Here is a 22,109-nt window from a genome sequence, read left to right on the forward strand (position 1 = left end):
GTTTTTATAGTGAATTACATCTGAATGAAAAGTTAAAACATCCCAATGGTTTGGGTGGAGAGTTGTTTTTTGTCAGTAGGCAATGTTTGTAGCTTGATACAAGAAAATTGGTTCCCTTTCCACATCAGCTAGTATGCTGATGAAGTCCTGGGCATAAATTAGTTGAGATTCCTGCATAGCAGCGGGCTGGACTAGATGACCTTAGGGATTCCTTCCAGCTCTACAGTTTTATTACCTCCATGTGCTAGATTGGCCTTAAATTATCACCAGTTATTAATGGTGGTTGTTTTCCCTTTTTACCTCTGACTTCATAAATGGGAGTTATTTATAGGATATCTTCTCCTGTCCTGAACATTATTTATTCCATTTATAAAGTACTTCCCTACACTGTCCTCAGAGTGAACCTTTTCTTGGCTTTGTGGTACAAAGGGCTTTTTTGTTGGTCTCTGATTTTTGTGGGTGGTTTTAAAGCCTACGGCTTGCGGTGTTGATTGTAATGAGGCCAGCCAACCGCTACAAAAACATCTGCATGAAACGAAAAGGAGGAGTAACTTTTCCGCATGGAAAGTATGCAAAACCATATATAGCATAAATGTTTTTAACAACTAAATACTAGGAAATGATAGGAGAAAAATGGTTGGCTGCATTTGTGGTGGAAAATGTATTGATACATGGTAGGAGGCCTGCCCCATGGGATAGTGAAGGACTTGAAAAAGGAAAACGCAATGCATTTTCGTTCAAGAAATGCTGAATTGCTTCTTCAGAGTTGAAATGTGACACAGCAGTGTAAGATAGTGAGTGAGATGCAATTAGTGCCTTTTCTTGCTTGAATGTTTTAATGAGGGTGAAAGAGGAGAGCGCAAAATATGGTTTGAAGTGCAACATAAAAAAGAAGAAGATCATGGCCACTGGTCCCATCACCTCCTGGCAAATAGAAGGGGAAGAAATGGAGGCAGTGAGAGATTTTACTTTCTTGGGCTCCATGATCACTACAGATGGTGACAGCAGCCACGAAATTAAGACACGCCTGCTTCTTGGGAGTAAAGCAAAGACAAACCTAGACAGCATCTTAAAAAGCAGAGGCATCACCTTGCCAACAAAGGTCCGTATAGTTAAAGCTATGGTTTTCCCAGTAGTGATGTATGGAAGTGAGAGCTGGACCATAAAGAAGGCTGATCGCCGAAGAATTGATGTTTTTGAATTAGGGTGCTGGAGGAGACTCTTGAGAGTCCCATGGACTGCAAGAAGATCAAACCTATCCATTCTTAAGGAAATCAGCCCTGAGTGCTCACTGGAAGGACAGATCCTGAAGCTGAGACTCCAATATTTTGGCCTCCTCATGAGAAGAGAAGAGTCCCTGGAAAAGACCCTGATGTTGGGAAAGATGGAGGGCACAAGGAGAAGGGGATGACAGAGGATGAGATGGTTGGATAGTGTTCTCGAAGCTACTAACATGAGTTTGACCAAACTGCAGGAGGCAGTGGAAGCCAGAAGTGCCTGGCATGCTCTGGTCCATGCGGTCATGAAGAGTCAGACACGACTAAACGACTAAACAACAACATTGCTTGAATGTTAGGTGTATCAATAACCACATCACTGACTTAGTCACCATAAGACTATGGAGATGTGTATCATAAGCAAACACAACCATTGGGGGGGGGTAATCTTGGGGGGAAGCACTTCGTTAGATTTTTTGGTTGTTGCTGTTTTAATCCTGTAAAAGGCATTGGGCCACAACATTGGGTGTCCAGTCCTTCCCCATATAGGCGCAGTGCACCTAGATGAAAGGTCCCCCTTAGGGCTCAGTTCAGGTATTTATGTTCCCCTGTTCTCAGCACAGAATAGCCTGGAGAACAGGTAGTCTGTGCAAACCTGCTGCACCCCATCAAGCTCTTCCCTACCATTCCAGATTGTGTATAATTTAAATGCTAGATGGGGCTAAGAGAGGATGGGAACAGACATGCACACGCCACACAAACACATACGCACATTGTGGCTGGAATCCAAAGCCCTGCACAATGAGTTCCATGTCCGCATGGAAGTTTCAAACTTGTTTTTTAGTACAGTGATTCCCCCTGCCAAATGGCAATCTGGTTTTTGAAAGTGAAGGAGCTGCTATTCCCTACAGAGATCTGCTATTCATATTTTTAAAAAAGGTTAAAATTTCCACTGGGCACCTCAAACCCCTTTGGCATGCCTAACAGAGTTCTTTGGATCCCACCCTGTATGTTTACTTGCTAGTTGAATAGTGCAAAGTGTAATTCTAATATGTAGCTCATGTATAGAATATTCTACCCAAAGGTAAAACTCACCTGGCCCTTTGCATCACTTGCTAGTAGGCAATAGGGCACTATGTAGGTTTGTACAGATGATTATTTCTGTTTTACTGTAGTTGACAGATAGGGTCTAGGGACTTCTGTAACTCCTACTTAGTGACTTCTCCTACCTGCCATTTGCAGGGCAACATAGCACAGGTACCATGTAAATTGATTTCCACAAGAGAAAGCAAAGTGGATCTGATGTTGCTCTCCTGAAATTAATATGTATTTTAAATATAAATATTCAGCAAAAGATACTGACCTCAACATGTTTGTGAAACCTTTAGAATATCCTATGTGTCCAAGTTTGAAGAAGAAGAAAAATATTGGATTCCCCTTTTCTGTTTGTGACAGATGAGTGTAGTTTTTCAAAAGAAAAGGTATTCCCCTTAGTTTAAGATCCTCAAAGACATCTTCATTAAGATGTTGTCATTTGTGAATGTGTTTAAACTTGATTAGTTAAAAACCAACCAAATCAAAAGCTTTTTCCAAAAAATTACTCTTATTATTGATACTAGTTACATGCAAGCAAAGCCACCTCAGAAAATAAAAATTAGATTTAAAAGAAATCATAATTACAACTGCTATCAATTTATTATTTTTAGTTTTCAGCAAAACACAACCTGGTCTTTCAAGCCCCAGAAGATCTGATGAGATTGACATATCAGACTCCGAACCAGGTATACCATTGCATCCTATGCTTACCACCCATGGAAATAAGACTGCAGTCTTCAGACTGCTGTACTTACTTCAGAATAGTTTCACTGAAATCAGTAAAACTGTTCTTAAATGAGAAGCTGGGGGATGTGTCCTTAGGCGCCAGCTCTCAATACTTCTTTCATGTCATTAGAATTTCTGTTTGCAGAATCTTCTGCGGAATGACTCTATCTGAAACTGAATTTAGAGAGCAAAATCTACAGACTACAATTCCAGATAACGCCATCCTCACGGTCTGGCAAATTACACCTGCACATAGAGGATTGCATCCCCCTGACCAGGTGTCCTCTCCCGCAGTCTGCTGGGTTCAAGAGTGTATCTGAAATGGGTAACCAGGACAGATTAAGGATTCTGTTTGTGTACCACCCACCCCACTGATCTCCCTTCCTGAGCTAGCTAGCGTGCTTTCAGGCTTGGTGTTGGAGTCCCTATGGCTGATTGTGCTGGAGGACTTTAATATTCACACTGAGGTTCCCCTCGAAATGGCTCAGGATTTCATGTCCTCCATGACAACCATGGGTCTGTCCTAAGTAATTTCTGGCCCTACCCATGCTGCAGAGAACACTCTGGACTGGTTTTCTGTGTTTGATTGTATAATGGTGATCTTAGAGTGGAGGGACTCTATAGTTCTGTTGCCATGGTCAAACCACTGCCTTGTGGGGTTTAGAACTCAGAGCCTCTGCAGGGGTGGGGGACTGATTAAGATGGTCAACCCCAGTAGGTTGATGGATCCAGATGGTTTCCTGATGGCTTTGGGACAGTTTCCTGTTGTTCTCCCTTATACACCTTCTGTTTTTCCCAGTGTGTGTTGTATGCTGTAAATTCCTAGAGGTTCAAGGCCTGCCTATTTTGGGCTATATGTAAGGCTCCCTATGTGATGTGGATGGGACTCGGGTGGCGCTGTGGGTAAAACCTCAGCGCCTAGGACTTGCCGATCGTATGGTCGGCGGTTCGAATCCCTGCGGCGGGGTGAGCTCCCATCGTTCAGTCCCAGCTCCTGCCCACCTAGCAGTTCGAAAGCACTCTTAAGTGCAAGTAGATAAATAGGTACCGCTTTATAGCGGGAAGGTAAACGGCGTTTCCGTGTGCTGTGTTGGTGCTGGCTCGCCAGAGCAGCTTCGTCACGCTGGCCATGTGACCTGGAAGTGTCTCCGGATAGCGCTGGCCCCCGGCCTCTTAAGTGAGATGGGCGCACAACCCTAGAGTTGGACACGACTGGCCCGTACGGGCAGGGGTACCTTTACCTTTTTATGTGATGTGGATAATAATAGTGCAGTCGTATCTCAGCTCCCGAACGCCTTGCAAGTCGAATGTTCCAGCTCCTGAAGGATCAAAACCCGGAAGTGAGTGTTCCGGTTTTCTAACGTTCTTTCGGAAGCCGAACATCTGACGGGGCTTCTGATTGGCTGCAGGAGCTTCCTGCCACCAATTGGAAGCTGCACTTTGGAAGTCAAACAGACTTCCGGAACAGATTCTGTTTGACTTCCGTGGTATGACTGTATTAAAAATATTGGTATATTTATATCTCATCTTTTTCCCAGTGAGACTCAAGGCAGCTTATCGAGATAAAATAGAACAAGTTAAAAACATAGGAAAGAAAACAGAAAATAAAATAGTCTTAGAGTTAAATCTTATGTCTTAAGTCTCTTCTACTGAAACCAGTGTGGCCAAATGCAAAAGAGAGCAGGGTTTCTGTGCCTGTAATGTCATGTAGAAGAGGGGATTTCTGCTGATATAGGTGACCACCTTAGTTGACCGGAATGGGACTTCAAAGTGCCCCATATGTTCTCACTGCTAGGTTAAGGCTGGAAGCAAGTCACCTGGAAGCAAGTCACTCAAACTATGAGATTTTCTGAGTTTACGTGTTTACATTGCACAGTAACTTTTAGTAGACTATGTTGCTTATTACAGTGTTGCTGCTTGTGGTATTCCACTTTGCTTGGATAATGCCACTTCAGTTGAGTCGTTAATAAAACCTTATGTTTTTCTGTGTGGCACTGATCCAGATACCAAGATGTAATCCAAAACAATTACAGTACAGGTGGGCAGGTGGGCAGGAACTAAACAGATGACCACTCAGCATTTGTTCAAATCCACATACACTACGAAGAAGGAAATCTTTCATACAGTGTGATTTAAACAGATGACTTCATCTGTAACACCTACTAAACTGGTAAACTAAAAACAATGGCCAATAGTCAAGGAAACCCTTCAGGTTTTTCCTACAGAAAAATAGCTTTCTTCCTGCAGAAACTTTCCCCCCCACCAAGCTGGCTTTTCTTCTTATACTTGTCAACATTTCTTCCAGCAGTAACAAATGAACCCACCCTGGAATCTTTCACACCAAAAACATCCAAGCCTCTTGACTGGCCAAAGACACCACAGGGTAATGCTCTTTTTCAACGTGAATGGTCATACTGTGTGTCATGTTTCATCAGAAACATTTTCATTCCACGTGAATCCATTTCTTTCAGAATAAAATCATCACCATCCTTTCCATACTCACCTTTTATCACACTTCTAGCTTCTACAAAGTCTTCAAACCTTTGTAGAAACATGGTTCATCCTTTTATTTTTAATTTCAGTTATGAAAGCTGCATGGGCTCCCTATCATTTATTCTTATTACCCATCTCTTTGCACAACTGTCTTTGAGGGAAATTGACACTTGTCACTGGAGCACTGAGTTATGCAACTCCATCACTTTCATCAGCCTTGCGAGTCCATTCCATTCTGTTCATCATTGCAAGAGTGTTGCATGAACGGTTTGTTTAAATTTTGAAAGATTTTAAATGTTACCATGATGCTCTTTTCAGCTTCATCTGAAACACCATTTATTCCTTTTAAATGGAAGACTTCTGCCACTCCAGAAGGATGGCATGTGAGCCCCGGTAATTAAATACTCACTTTATGTATACGCTACAGATGGCCTTTTTAAAACTCTTCTCTGTTCAGCTGTGCAACAGCTACTAGAGCATCAATCCTATCCCTACTTACAGTACCTGGCGGTAAGCCTCATTGAATTCAGTAGGAGTAACTTCTGCATAGATATGATTAGGATTGCATGCTAAATTACTATCAGTTACTACTTTTCTGTGATAAATCTGAGTACTGTGCTAAATTTTGATTCACACCAAAAAACATTTCTTCTGTTTATTTTTTTCTCAAGAGCTATTGAACCTGGGTTTGGTAATGAAATGCAGATTGTTCACAAATCTATATTACAATCAAAGAAATTTGCACTTTTGCTTTAGATACATTGATTATGAACATGAAATCAATGTATGCAACTATTGATGATTAATTTGAAATTTATTTCTAGCTTTTTTTGCTTTCCAGATCTCATGCATTAAGAGTTTATTTTCCATTGAATAGTCCATGTTGTATTACTGGGGCTTATACAATCAAGCTCAGAAGAGTTTGTGGGTGTGCCCTCTTCCCTTTTGCCATCTTTCTGTTGAAATAGGGGCTGTTGCTGCCAGTTTTGTACATGAGTCGTTATTAAAATGTGTTTAGTGTATTTGGTGATAACGGACCTTCTGTTTTGAATTTGATAGGTTCCCACCCCCAACCCAATCTTTCTATTTTCACATTAAACATTTTTGTTTTATCAATAAATAGGAAATATTTCACTTCAAGATTGGTAACTTTTAGTTATATTTGTCTTTTTCTGTTCAGTTTGAATTCTCTTCTTTTTCTAGCCACTAATCAACCACCTTTGAAGCAGAATACACCTAAAACTTCTAGAATTACTGAACGATTAAAAGCTGCTCCAGGTAACATTCATTTCCTGGAAAAGTTGTAGAACTTGCATTAAAATTCAGTCCCTGAAGAGCCCTGAAAATATTTTTTATTGCCATTTTTCACCACTGCAAATAATAAAAACAGAGTGTACTTTCAAATGTAGTATTTGGCTTACAGCTACAGCATTAATTCCTGAAATTTGAAAACGTTATTGCTCTTAATTGAAATTGCTCGTTGAACTGATGCCCAATGAAATATCTGCCCTTTGATCAATTTAACAATGAGCATTTGTGAAACAGTATGGGCAAATGTGCTTGCTGTTGTTATTTGAAGATTTGCCCCTAGAAATTATAGACGCAGCCATTTCCTGTTTTCAGCAAAAGTGTGACAACTATTTTAAAAGGCCAACGGCAAATTGAGCAAATTGCTTTTCTGAAGGAAAGTAATGCTTATCCACATAAAAAGAAAACATTTATTTAAAAAAAAATATTTATAGTACTTGAATTTGGATGATTTTTAGATAGCTTTCCTTGTGGGCAAAGCACTTGTGAAGTCACAAGCTGCAGAGATACAGTGGGGGAGCCATACCTGTCAGGGAACTGACATCGGAGCGAGAGGCGAAGGGGAGGCTCCCAGATTATGCTGGCGAAGGACCCAGCAGCAGGGGGAGAAACAGCTCAGTAGAGGGGGAAGCCAATCAGCGCAACACCGGGGATAAAGGGAGGCAGACGGGGGAAGCGGAGAGAGGGCTCCAGGACTCTTCACTGGACATCAGTGAGGAGAGCCCAGGTCCTCCGCTACCCACGCCTTCCCTGCGCAGAAGACTCCCGCGCAGTGAGAGGAGGAGGAGACTGGGTGTCAAACAACTTTTATGTTGGAAGAGGTTCAAGAAACGCCCACTGACGGATTCTGCCAGTGACTGAGGCAGCCACCATGAGGAGAGGCTGTGCAGTCAGAAAGTTTTAACAAGGCAAATTAATCAAGAAAGGCACCAGTTTACGCACGAGTAACTCATACCCATTACAATACCAATTCTCCCACTGGTGTATCAGCACATGCCCCATTGTTCCACTTCCTTGCCCCTCCAAGTAAGCAGCAGCTATGCTGTTGTTAGGAAGCTACTGCTGCAGCTACATCCCTCCCCCCAGAAGCTGCTTCTGTCCGTGGTTTGGAACAAACTACAGTTTCCCTTTGTGTCAGGGAACTTGGTTTATCTAAACCATAGTTAGTTAATACAAGGATCAAATTATGGTTTTGAACTACACTTTTATACCAGCTTTACTAATTTTCTCCACACGTATTTCTTGTGAGAGCTACCACAAGCCTTGTCAATTATGCATCAATTCTAGCATTACATAATCAGCATAATCAACCATTACATGAGTAATGAAAATATTATTTAACAGTATATGTAATTGATGCCACTTGAAAGAGTTCAAAGCACTTCACATACGTTATATTTGTAATCCTTATAACAACTTGGTATGGTAGGAATATTGGAATATTGTTATTCCTATAGATAGATCACCTGGGCATGAGGGAGAATGGCTTTCTTAAAGTCATCTGGTGAGTTACTGGGAAAGAATAGACAAATATGATTTTGCTGTTGTCTGAGGCTTTAAGGGGTATATTTTTTTGCAACAAATTTACAATTTTTAAACATCCTGTTTCATCTTCACTTTAGTTTATTTGATTCTAATTTCCTAGGAAGAAAATTTTAAAAGACAGTAAGAAGCAAAAATCTATAATACAACCTGTGTCTTTCAGCTCTGCCGGAAACAGAATTGGTTCCTTCTACACCTAAACCTTCTGCCCATCCCAAAATACCAGAATCTAAACATGGTAATAACAATTCATGCCATGGATTGTAATTATTGTTGTTGTTTGAATTCAAAGTTAGCCTGTCCAAAAGAAGCTATGTTGTTGGTTTGAGGAAATACAAAACCCTTTGGGTCAACTTTGTGTAGGCTTCAGTCTTTGCGCGCTACCTCATATAGTCATATTCATAAAATCTTTCGGTGAAAACAGTTATAATAAGAAAACCATGCAGGAATCAGAAAGAACCCTATTTTTATATTAATTGCAAGTAATCATATACTGATTCTGGGCAATGGGAAATAGATCTAACTTTAAACATCTTTTATGAATAACTGTCTAATTCCCGCATGATTTATTGCTCTCTCTCTTTTCTTTTTCATCAGCAGAAAAAGAACCTCAATGGGAAGCCACTACACTTAAAATTTATAAAACCCCTGAATTGCCAAGAACAACACAGGGTAATAATTAATTAGGTTTACATGAAGTGAAAGATGAATAATTGTAATAGTTAAATAACTCTGTATATGCCTCCATTTATTCTATAAATGGTTGGTCTATTAAATATGGGCCACATGGAATGGACTGCGAATAGACACTGTCAAAAGCTACAGAACAGAGTCAGTTCTTTCCTTTCCCCTTCCTCTCCTGTGCCACTCACCTGCCTAGTTAGAACATTAGAGGGGAAATGTACTATGGACTTTTTCAGCCCACCCCCTGGGCTGGCAGTCCGACTTTTCATAGCTCACGAGGAGGGCGACAAAGTCAGGGATGTTTCAGTTTAGTCCTAACAATTCTACATGGGTGCAAAAAATATGGTGAAGCAGACTTTTGTATACGCATCTCCTGTAGGATCTGGCAAATGCAAATGTACACAGGTACAGTACTTCCCAGTGTTGGTTCTCTGCATGCATTCAGTATTTGGGAGTCTGCCAGGGTGGAGTGGGACCTTTGAACGCAGCACAAAACACAATATTGGTGCTTCAGGTTTTTTATGATGCTTACTATCTCTGGGGTCTGGAAAAAACAAAACAATACCCCCCAACCCCCCAATCATAGAGGAGAACTGGGGAAGTCAAGGTTAGCATTCAGACCTTATCTTTGAAAAACAGGTGATCTGTGCTGTTTGTTGGACAGGAAACTGCTGAAAGAAAAATGCATAGCGGTTTGCAGGCATCCCAGGGAAATAGGTTATTTTCTTCATATATTGATCAAGTTCCAAAAAACGGTGAGACTAGTTCTGTGAGCCCAAGGGGCCATGCCTATAACCCTGTGCAGACTTACCTGTCTGACTTGCTAAGATTTGCTTCGAAATATGCACAGAATAATTTTTTTAACTCAAGTAGCAACCCCTCCATGACGTTTGGCAAACTACTTTTGAGTCTCCCAGACTAGTTTGTAATACGGCTTTATTTTTAAGGGAGAAGGATTGAAAATAAAATAATCACACAGGGATAGCATAAGCCTGTTGTATATGCCATGCAGTTCTTGGTATCTCAGTAACTGTTTGTTTGGGATACTCCTATGTAGTTTTGGACTTAGGTGAGCACACAACACTGGTTGTGAAGGACTCCCCCTCATTTTAAGCTCCCAGTGCTATCTGTGCTGCTTTCTTAGGGCACATACAAATGACCTTTTCATTTTTATTCCTTTCAGCTCCCAGTAAAACAAAAATCCCAGTTTCCAAGCCCCAAATCCCTCCCCATCTGGAAGAGCCAAAGATTGTACCGGGTAATTGCTATGTACTTTCCTATAACTATTTTATTCCACAGCATGGATCAAGCTTTCTTCTAACGGACTTGGACATGCAGTTCACAAAAACAGAACATGTGTTGTTCGTGTGCATTCATTCTTATATAATCTTAGAACATGTAATGCAATATAATTCCATTTGTAATCGCAAGTAACAGTCTGAGATTAAAAACAGCTTCTAAACACCAAATTAGATTTTGCTGTCATGTCAAAGCTTATAGTTCTGTTGTTTTGTAAGTTAAAATATTGTAACGGGGTGAATTAAGTTGCCATTACCTAATTTGTTTGAAATCTGGCTCAGGTTTGACAATTAAGTTAACGTTGGTTGATTTGCTAGCTCAGTCACTACTAGTAATAAATAATGATAGGGATAAAATTCTGAAAGAGGTTTCAAGAAAAATACCAACGAAAACTCAATGAAAGAATATTTTGACTGGAAATAAGTGCTATGCTGCTTCTATTCCATACAAAGCAGTATGGTACTGTGGGTGCTGGGGCTCGCCTGACCTCCCAGCAGCTGAGTTACAGCTATTTATTGGAAGGTGAGGCAGCAGGGAGATTTGTGTGGTGCAAATGTACCACCAGGAGAGCTGTATTGGCTGTGCCAGTTCATTTGCCCAGCACTGATCTCCCTGCCTCCTCGTCCCTCTCTTTCCTGATAAGCAGCAGTGACTCAGCAGTCAGCTGCCCCCTACTTATGTAGATATTTCAGACCCAAGCAAATATTTTTATTTTTCATGCTACCTCTGTTCATGAGAATTTCTGCAGAACTAAACAGACTTATGTGATACATACTAACATTTTGATATTTTTCATATTACAGCTTTGAGAAAGCACAACTAAACCATTCAATCTTAATATGTTCCTCAAAATCTGGCACTTTAATTTGCAATAACCAATTTCTTCAACCTGTGATGGCTAGACCCACTCTAGCCAAGCTCTTTGGGTGAAATTTCCCATTTAGCTATGACTTAATCACCCCCTCACAGTACTTTGACCAGAAAAGCCCATACATTTCTCCCACCCCCCCAAAAATCTAGGTATGTCTCCAATGTGAAAGCAGAAGCAGGGACTTTAAAAACCTCTACTAGGCTTAAAGTAAAACACATAGTATAGGAAGGTGCCATGTGCAGCCCAAGGACTTTGAATTAAATACAGAGGATAAACACACACAGGCACATATAGTTGGAAATATATTTTCCATTCATATATACTATCAGCTTTCAGTCAATAAGAAGTACAGCTGTGCTCTGTGCAACATGTGGTCTTCTCCATCCATGTATAAAGATTAATCCAGAGATTTAAATGAGAGGCAACAGATGTGCCTTTCTCAATGTAAACTGAAATTTCCATATTGTTTATTTTCTTCATGCTTTTGTAGAGTTGAAGGAAAGTCATAGAATTTCACCAAGATTGAAAGGGGAAACTGGCCATTAAAATGATGAGATGCTTTCCATTTGGATAAGTACCATGCATCTATTTTTAGTTATGAGTCAGAAGTAGAACGGGGTTTGTGTTACTTGATCTATATCCTAAAGCTTGCCCTACAGGTCAGCTACTCTCCGGTGTACTCAGCTAAACATACAAATCTGAAATATTAGCTCAGGGGAGTCAAAAGCAGTTGGACTTCCTGTTGGTGACACAATTCCCTTGTGTACTGTTTGCCTTAGCACCAGAGAGGCTTAAATGTGCCAGGTTGACAGTGTGTGTGTGTTGGAATGGATGTTGACGACTGATGTATTATTTTTCACTTTCTTAGGAGGATAATATATGCTGTATGCTAAATATAACTCGTTCATATTTCTATTAAATTAGCCTCAACATTCCTTTCCCTCTTGTTAAGCAGCAACCTGCAGAGTTGGGCATTGTCTTTCCCTTTTAAAAACTTATGGAAGTAATGAAACATTTTGGTTTCATGGATTGTAGACTTTTGCTCTTATCCTTAAGATATTCCACTGGAAGAAGCCTCATTTTCTCCACTTGTACTGGTACTGGTACTGGATCAGGCTGTATTATTCCAACTTTAAAAGAGTACTACCTTCTGCTTTTCATTGTGCTTGAATAACTCAGCCACATGATCTTCTGAATGCTCTGAAGCAGGGGTGAGATATCTGTGGCCTCCATATGTCATTGGAATATCATCAGCTCAAGCCAACATGTCCAATGGTCAATCCAACAATGTTTGGAGGGAGGACTAAAAATTTCCTGCTCTGTTTTAGAGAACTATAGGTGCCACTTCAGATGTTTTGAATTAGTAAAATGACAGCAAATATGAATCTGCTTCCATCTTCTAATAACTCGCTTTGGAGGAGGACTTGATATTTTGTATAATATCATATTTGCCTTTAAATTATTTATGTTTCTCAGGGCAAAATACATCAGACTAAACTATTTTATCTGCACAATAACCTTGAGTGAAATAGGCTGAAATACGGATTTGTCAAAGACCACTAAGTTAACATTAGAGCTGAGCAAGGATTCAATCCCACAAGAACATAAGAAGAGCCCTACTAGATTAGACTGAAGTCTACCTAGTTCAACATCCTGTTTCCCACAATAGTCAGCCAGATGCTCAAGGGAAGCCCATTGGCAGGATGTGAACCCAGTAAATAGCCTATTGCTGCTGCGTATCCAGCAACTGATACTCAGAGACTTGCTACCTCTGAACCTCTGAAAGCCATGCTCTCCATGCATTTTCTAATCAAGGTCTCCCAAATTAAATCCAACAGTGATACTACACTACTTGATTATATTTATGATTAGGTAGACAGTCCAAAAATGCCATTAAAACAGAGTATGCCGCACATTATTTGAATACACATTCTAAAATCCTGAACTCTCGGATTTTCCTTTTTTAAGAGACTATCCTTTACTCCAACAGTTACCAGCAAATTGCTTCCAGTTCCCACCAGCAAATTGCTTCCAGTTCCCACCACAACTAAGATTTCTCACACTGTCGGACATCCAGGGGCAACAATGGGTAATATATTTTACTTCAGCTAATTGTCACTATCCAGCTGGTTCTTTTAATTTCTTCTCATTACTACAAGGAACCTTTCATTTACTACAAGTGCATTTTCTACCACAATTTCATCTTTAGAATTTTGCTAGCCTTTCAAATTTTAGGGTTAGTCTACCATAACATCCACATTAGACATTGCTGCTGCTGCTGTTTTAGGAGAGTAGTTCCCATGTACAGTATGTGAAACATACCCTATCCTACTAGCCCCGTATTTTCTGCAAAAATCTTCAAGATCCTTTTCTTGCATGGGTGAAACTCTTGACCACTAACACATGAGAAACCAAGTCTATGACATGGATGCTACAGTTGCCACATATTGCAGACATTTGTGGCATACCAAGACTGGAGCAACAGGGATCATGAGCATAGCTTTGACAGAGTCAGGTCTATACGTCTGCCTGTCTCTTCTGCAAAGCTGCCAACTCCTCAGGTCAATAGACTGCTGACAAAAAAAAAAAAAAAACCACACCAAAACCCAGTGCTCCTATATGATGTACCATAGTGCTATCAGTATCTCAGACTTGAGACAGAATCTATTGCAACACTTTGCCTTCCCACAAAACAACAACACATTTATTTATTTTTTGGCCCACTTTGCACTAAAGCATGTCATAGGAACTCCTGCTGAGTATAGAATAATTCAAACCAATGCACTGGAGTGGAATGTCATATCCTATTAAGCAAAGCTTGACAGTTTAACTTGGTTTCACTGCTAGGAATTACCGTAGACACATCTAGTTAGCATCTGAATCCCCTCAGCTCCAGTCTTCCTCCCAACTGCCAAATCCTCCAGCCTGTCAGCTTTTATCATACTTCCACAGTCATTGCCAGCAAAAGTATTTGGTAACCCAGCTGCGAAAATTTGTAAACTCTATACATTAAATTAATTTTAATCTCAAAATAAATAGCGCAAATACACTTGGTCTGATTGCCCTTTTGTTTTACCATTAAATCCATAAGGAATCTTTTAGGAATATTTTTGTTTAAAATGTTTAACTGACACAAAACCGTCATATAAAACCCTCCAGAATCAAATAAACTTTCATAATTAGGTTTGAATGTTGATGGTTTGAATCAACTGGTTATTCAAACCAGACTGGCTCAGAAATTTCTGTGGAATCGTGGTTAAATAGATGATGCGCCTGAGAAGGTACAAGCAGACTCTGTAATATATTGAGTTCCGATGTTTTAAAATAAATCATACCAGATAATCAAGGGGAGTAGTTCCTCTGAATGGTGGAGTCCTGCTCAGGGAAAAGAGTTTGTAAAAGGCACCATTTTTCTGTGGCTCAGCAAAAAATTAAAGCTGAAACAATGCATCTAAAAAAAAAAGGTGTTTGTATGTTGGATATAACAGGACAGACTTCATATAGAAAAACGTCTCCTTTCGAGCATGAACAGTAGGAGTGCTTCCATCCTTGTGGAGTACACTTGAGAGTTCTGGAGAGATGAAAGGTAGGAGATATTGAATGTTGGCTCGGTGCATCACAAGAACATGTCGAGTAAGAGACTAAGCCCCATTGAAGGCAGCAAACTTACTTCTGAGTACAGATAGGTAGCCGTGTTGGTCTGCCATAGTCAAAATAAAAAAATTCCTTCCAGTAGCACCTTAAAGACCAACTAAGTTAGTTCTTGGTATGAGCTTTCGTGTGCATGGTATCTGAAGAAGTGTGCATGCACACGAAAGCTCATACCAAGAACTAACTTAGTTGGTCTTTAAGGTGCTACTGGAAGGAATTTTTTTTATTTTTACTTCTGAGTAAACATGCAAAGGAATGCACCATCAATCTTTAAGATAAATGTCATCTGAACCATATGATACAAACACATCCTTTGAGTTGGCATGCGCTTGAATTATTTACCGATGTTTTTTCCCCAGCTGTAACTGAAGCAGATCAGTTTCCTTTTAAACCATCCACAGCACCAGAACCCTCATTTACTAAATCTGGTAATTATGTGTTTTTACAAATGGGCTTAATGAAACCTTGTGTGATGTCATTGCTGGTAGAGATTTTGTTGGTGCTACTCGTGTAGGCATTCCTTGTTCAAGCATAGTCCCTGAATAGGGCTCTGGTGGTATGACTGCAAATATACTGCAGGCGCCATCTTGATTGGTCACTAGACTGTTTCCTGTCTAGACTCCCAGCAATCTAGATCTCAGCATTTTGGCACTTTGGATCAGTAGCGTAGCGTGGGTTGTCAGCACCCGGGGCAAGGCAAGTAATTTGCGCCCCCTAACCCTAACCCCCAGATGTTGCGCCCGGTGCGGCCGGGCCCCCCCTTTACCCCCCACGCTATGCCACTGCTTTGGATTGTTAGGTTGTGAGCAATTGATCCTGCCTGCTGAGCTGACGGTCTGAAACAATCACAAACATGGCCTCTGGTTAACAGTTTGACTATTCAACTGTTTTAACATTTCCAGACGTTCTTGAAGAATGTGAATGGGAGGTCTGATTGAATAACAGAGCAAATCAATTACAAATAAAAATAGAATAACTGCCTCTCAGAGAGGTACATTTCAAAACGAGGTTGCATAAGGCATTTGATTGTATGTAAAATATCGCTCTAGTCCGCCTTTCCCAGTGTCAGAAAAGTATTTTGAAAACTAATACAATAAATAATCCATTAAAATTCTATGACTGCAAAAACAGAACGATAACCGAAATAATAGCAACATCCATCCATCCACCTATCCCCAAGCCTTCACAAATAGGGTAGTCCTTACAGAAGCAAGTGAAGCAGGAGTGGTTAACTGTTTTCAGGATGAAGGGCACTTTGACCCATGGACAACCTTCCACATCCTGCATAGCAAGGTGGGAATGACGAAGATGGGAAACCACTTTCCCCCCATATATTTTTTTAAAATTGTAAACAAAACACCACAGAATTATTAGACCCTAACAGAAATCTCTTGGTTGACCATACATGAGCCACAGATTAGCCACCCCTGACCTAAAGATTAAGAGGCAGAAATGTACTTCCAGATTGTGGATCTTCAGTAATATTTTCTTGCGTGTATGTTTTCCACTGTTAACTTGCTTGATTCTAAGATTTTGTATCAAACTCTGACTTTAAAATAGTCGTATAGCCTTATGCTTATAGGGTAATGCAATAGTTACATTCATTCTGAAAGGTTTTCCTCATTTTAATCATTACCTTTTTTTCTGGCGCAGTTTCGGAGCCTATTACATTTAGCAATGAACTTCCAATAGTAGGTAATGGTGTTTTCCTCGTGCACTGACTGGTCTTGTTCACTTTCTTTTCTCAGAAACCATTTGCATTTTCTCCTTCTGAAAGGTCATCTAACACCATCCTTCTCTTCCCCCCCCCCCATTAAAATTCACCCTTTCTCTAGGTATGTTGATCACTTAGCACATTTGTAACCATTTTCATTTCCACCCCACAGAATTACTTTTTCTTTCCTCGCACAGTGATTCTGTCACCTTTTGAAAACAGCTGGAAGTAGCCACATTACACTGCAGTCAAGTCTTTCGTGTGTGATTCACATTCCTTTTTTAAGCTAGGCTCCAGAAATGGCCACGAATCATATGAATCACTTTAACCAACCTTATACATGTATTATGGCAACTTTCCAATGTCTCTTGTGTTGTCTGCCTTGGTACACTTCTTTCCCACAGCATGATTTTGTTTCATCACCTTCACCTTCGCATCTGAAAAGCCAGAGCCAAACATATTGGTCTTTAACAGCTCCTAACCAAGTTTTCTCTTTCAGCTCCAGAAGTCAAGCATCGTGTTTCGAGTCCTAAGACAACCATTGGCCCTCATGTGCTGCATACTAAACCTGGTAATTTCCCTCAGTTGTCACATTTAAAATGGTCTGTGTATGCATCTCAGTAACACTGCATGGGTGTAGTTGCCTTTGGTAATACATGAATACACCCCATTCAGTTTAAAGGAAATTTTGCAACCAAAATGAAGTGCAGGATTTCATTCTAAGCCCATAATGGCTTGCATTCAGTGGTGCCCTAGCAAGAGCAGAAGGGGCAGTTTCAGACCCTCTCCTTCACATTGCATCAAACAGCAGTCCAGAGGGTCCTCTGAGGGCTGCAGGTGCTTTTGTGGAAAGAGAAAGTTGGGAATGATGCGTTCTGCAAATGGAACTCTTTTTACAGTTCTTTGGATCTAAGACATTGATAGTAATTATATAATTATCTCGTTTTGGGGTGCTTGAGCATTTTGTTTGGTCTACATTTTTAAGCAAACTGATTTGATCTGCACTGCCAGGACTAATATTATCTTTACACAGAATATAGTTAAATGTTTCATTCTCACACACTTCTCCGAATTTTGCAATAACAGTTCTTTGCTCAAAAATTTACCAAAACGCACATATATAAGCATGTTTTAAGTTAAAATGCATACAAAGGTTGAGGAAGAAATAGAATGATTCCTCCATCCTTAGCATTATTATAAAACCAGGCCTCTTACAAGTATGTTGTCAAGATAGCCTCTTGTTACCCACCCCACAATTCCCATTTCACATCTCCGTGCATAATCATCACTGTTGATGTCTGACCACTTTCCTTCCCTTCCTCACTTTGCTCATTAGCATGACATCTAGATTATCCTTTGATTTGATACAATTTTGGAAAGAAAATTATTAAGAATACATGCATGGACATTTTAAAGGCACATAGATTAATAAGTATTGATTTATCTTTAGTAAAATTTAATAATTCTTCTGATCTACCAGCAGACATTAGTAATATTGTTTTCAGTGTAAATTAAGATTTTTTTCATATTTTATTTTATACGTTTACTCCTTGTTATGTTTTACTATTTTTGTTTGTCATTGTTCTGATGATTTTGTTCATCACTTTGGCAAGAAGCATCATTTATTATATATAAAAGTTTTGTTTTGTTTTTGTATAGATATGAAACCTGTTGCGCATAGAACTGAGCCACCCAAGTCTGAACTAGGTAATGATGCTTCACTGAAATTTACATTCTTCTGTTTTTTATTTTGTTGATGTATGCCGCTCTGAGTACACTATCAACAGAAGATAAAAATATGTAAACATTAAGTAAAACCAAGTGGTATTATAGGAAATACATTTTATTTTCTGAAATGCACATGTGTCTTGTTCTTATCTCATATGTGACTCAGACAAGACAAGCCTAATCTCAGATCCACCCCACCTTTTTATTTCCAACAGTACCATTTATTACGGACTTGGACTCAATTAACCTCCATATTCATGTTTTCAATGGTCCCAAAGCTACTCCAGGTAATGGATTATTTACTTCCTTGAAAAGTATATTTTATCTGTTTATCCTTCTTACAACTTTATGAAACACTAATTGCACTTTGATTCTTCTGCTTGTCATGACTTCCAAACCATTTCTTTGCTGTTCCATCAAAGAACAACCACCCCCCAAAAAATCTTCTTCATAAGAAGATTGCCATCAAACACAGCTTCCACACTTCTCTATACTTTTTGGTCAAACTTCTATTTGATTTGAAGAAGGCACTGTGTACACTTAGTAAGTTCAAATGTTTTGATTTTCATTTCATCCAAGCTCTTCAGTGGTGTAACAACAAGAACAGAAGGTCCAAATTTGAAAGCTGGTAATTTTTTATTAATTTTTTATTAATGGGACACGGGTGGCGCTGTGGGTTAAACCACAGAGCCTAGGACTTGCCTATCAGAAGGTCGGCGGTTCAAATCCCCACGACGGGGTGAGCTCCCATTGCTTGGTCCCTGCTCCTGCCAACCTAGCAGTTCGAAAGCACATCAAAGTGCAAGTAGATAAATAGGTACCACTCCGGCGGGAACATAAATGGCGTTTCTGTGCGCTGTTCTGGTTCGCATGACCCGGAAGCTGTACACCAGCTCCCTTGGCCAGTAAAGCAAGATGAGCGCCACAACCCCAGAGTCGGACACGACTGGACCTAATGGTCAGGGGTCCCTTTACCTTTACCTTTAATTTTATTAATGTGTTGCTGATTCACTTGAATTTATCCAGTATTTTGAGTGTTTGTTAAGCAGCTCCTTTTGCATTCATTTTTTGTTCATATCCTAATAGTATATATAACTACTCTCAGTTTTACTTTTATGTAAGAGTATTTGTTATCTTTCCTTCATCACAATGCAATACCAAGGCAGAGCCAGGAAAATAAGAAAATCACATCAATAGCAGTCATCAACAAAAATCCAGAACTCATCCTATAGATAGAAGTGGAACCACTGACTCACCATGCCTCCAACTCTTGAACTGCAGTCAGTCTAGCAGTACAACGGTTGAGAGATTAATAAACAACAGTGTCCTACTTGTCTCTCTCCAAATCCATCTGATCATATAACTGAGTGACCCAAATCTGTTTCATTCCCAAAGCTAGACTTAAAGTGAGACTGTAATGGGTCCAGATAAACCACTTCTTCCAATAGCACCTGAAGTTAAGCAGCTACCACCTTCCCTAAGAAGGAAATATTTGCAATTGGGGGATTTGCCACAAACCTCTTGATCCACGAGGGCTTCTTAATTAGTGGTCAAGCCATCACCTCTTGCAGTGCACCACTCATTTAAGGATGCTTTCAGCATTCCCTGGAACCATCCTTTCAACCCCTTCTGGCTGCGTTGTATCAGTCAAGCTTTGTGCCGTTGGTCACAAATTTCCAAGGGTCTTATCTGCCTTCTCCAGCCATAAAACCTGAAACTGATCCAATGACACCTGGGCAGATGGCACACTTCTCTAATCCTGCCCCTGATTCAATACCTAGTCATGGAGCTTTGCCAAATCAAAGCAGTTTGGGTCTCTCTGGATCAATATTTGTGTGTTTAAATGTCTGTCAAGTTTCCAAGGGCAGCCAGCCTGTTGTATCCATTCTTATAATCTGCGCCTAAAGTCAAAACATGCTTTTTAAAAATTCCTTTGCATGTCTCTCCTTTATCCTTCTTCATTATCTTTAGTAGGAAGTAAGACAGAGGCATGCTGTACCCACATTCATTGCATCTGACCTCACACTGAGATTTCTGAACAATGTACCAATTTATAACTTGCATGCTCTATTTTGTTTCCAGAAGAAAGAGACCCTGTGCCTTCCAGACCAAAAACTTGGCTCAGCCCTGATGTGCCCCAGACCAAGCCTGGTAAATTCATCTTTGTTTTGTATGAATTCATTCATCAGTATAGCTTTTTATCTATTTTGGCACAGCCTGGAATACTTCATTCTTTTTCCTAAAAATGCAGTCAAATATTCTAAGGGGGCAGAACAGGGTGTTTGCAGGCTTTTATACGTGATTTCACTGACACACGCGGTGCCTCAGAATGTAACCCTTGCATAAACGGGGGGGCACTGCCTGTACTTATTTCATTTTTAGAACCCTCTTCCTCCCAACTGCTAGATGCTAGGACACACCCCACATGGTGCAGTCTAGAGAAACTGCACAGAATTACAGTGCAGCTAGCAATAGCAAAATAGAAAGAAGCATGAGTACTGTGGTCTACTGGAAATCCACTTCTCTCTCTTCTTAAGGAAAACAGCCTCTGTAGTAGCTGCACTTGGAACTTCATCCTTGGGAAAATAGTAAAGGTAAAGGGACCCCTGACCGTTAGGTCCAGTCGCAGATGACTGCGGCACTCATCTCGCTTTATTGGCTGAGGGAGCCGCCGTACAGCTTCTGGGTCACGTGGCCAGCATGACTAAGCCGCTTCTGGCAAACCAGAGCAGTGCACGGAAACCTTCCCACTGCATACTTTCAAACTGCTAGGTTGGCAGGAGCAGGGACCGAGCAACGGGAGCTCACCCCATCACAGGGATTTGAACCGCCGACCTTCTGATCAGCAAGTCCTAGGCTCTGTAGTTTAACCCACAGTGCCACCTGCATCCCATGCAGGGAAAACAGTAAGAAAACACAGAATAATGTACATTCATTGCCACTACACTGGAAATACTTCCACTTAGAGTTATCAGAGGACAAACTTGTACCCACTTGAAGTTGTAACTTGAAGTTAATAAAAATAAAGTGCATTAAATGAGTGCTAGCTGCAAATGAAGCAAAGCTGTGTTTTTTCATGTTATGCTTATAATGACTTGTAAGCTTATTATTGAATACATGCCTTTTTATTTACTAATGTTATTGATGATGCAGACATGGAAGCAGTTACTTTTAGAACTGAACAACCAAAGTCAACAATGGGTAAAACATTTTAATCATGGATGATCATATTTGCTTGCCTTCATAATTTCCAATAGAATTTCAAATCCTTTCTGTACCATACTGTACTTTCTTGTTCATCATTTCACCTTGACATTCAGCTTTCTTAGCTGCTAGTGTCTCTTCCATAACATTACTAAAATCACCATGCTGCACTGGGCCTAGAAAAGGATGACATTGCACTGAAACCCCACATCTTTTAAAACTGGACTCCTAAAAGATTTAGGGGATGGGGTCTTGCAGAGTATATGTTCACAAGAAATCACAGCAACTCGAACCCAGAGATGCTCTTTGGCTGGCAAAAATCTTCCTCTGCTCTTTCTGACCCTACCATAAGAGTGTTGTTTGAGCAAAGTGACCGAAATATAATGAAGCCATTGCAGCTGCAGAAGACAGTTGCCCTCTTCAGACGTTCTATATTTGTGTTAAGTACACATGCAAGAGGAATACCCAAGCTCCACTCCCCATCCGGATAAAGCCATTCCTGTCGCTCTCCATGAGTTGGAGGGCAAGCTTCACAAGTGGAGGTTCCCCAGGCATTTTATTGCTCTGGGAAGTCACA

General features: G+C 40.3%; 1 protein-coding gene across 22 annotated transcripts in view; it reads left to right on the forward strand.

The window, feature by feature from the left end:
- ABI3BP (ABI family member 3 binding protein) overlaps positions 1 to 22,109 on the forward strand; it is a 128,461-nt gene that overhangs the window by 65,186 nt on the left and 41,166 nt on the right. For 5 of the 22 annotated variants that reach the window (XM_083500750.1, XM_083500745.1, XM_083500756.1 and 2 more), the window contains 15 exons: positions 2,924 to 2,998; positions 5,344 to 5,421; positions 5,850 to 5,924; positions 6,735 to 6,809; positions 8,545 to 8,619; positions 8,979 to 9,053; positions 10,249 to 10,323; positions 13,247 to 13,324; positions 15,246 to 15,314; positions 16,540 to 16,581; positions 17,100 to 17,171; positions 18,260 to 18,307; positions 18,544 to 18,615; positions 20,411 to 20,479; positions 21,482 to 21,529. In XM_083500750.1, the coding sequence (XP_083356876.1) occupies positions 2,924 to 2,998; positions 5,344 to 5,421; positions 5,850 to 5,924; positions 6,735 to 6,809; positions 8,545 to 8,619; positions 8,979 to 9,053; positions 10,249 to 10,323; positions 13,247 to 13,324; positions 15,246 to 15,314; positions 16,540 to 16,581; positions 17,100 to 17,171; positions 18,260 to 18,307; positions 18,544 to 18,615; positions 20,411 to 20,479; positions 21,482 to 21,529 (1,026 nt within the window). The remainder of the gene's footprint in view (positions 1 to 2,923; positions 2,999 to 5,343; positions 5,422 to 5,849; positions 5,925 to 6,734; positions 6,810 to 8,544; positions 8,620 to 8,978; positions 9,054 to 10,248; positions 10,324 to 13,246; positions 13,325 to 15,245; positions 15,315 to 16,539; positions 16,582 to 17,099; positions 17,172 to 18,259; positions 18,308 to 18,543; positions 18,616 to 20,410; positions 20,480 to 21,481; positions 21,530 to 22,109) is intronic. The other 17 variants (XM_083500761.1, XM_083500747.1, XM_083500764.1 and 14 more) reach the window with 14 other exon arrangements.

The sequence above is a fragment of the Podarcis liolepis genome (genome assembly GCF_965112155.1).
Source record: "Podarcis liolepis genome assembly, chromosome: 4".
NCBI classification, from domain to species: Eukaryota; Metazoa; Chordata; class Lepidosauria; order Squamata; family Lacertidae; genus Podarcis; species Podarcis liolepis.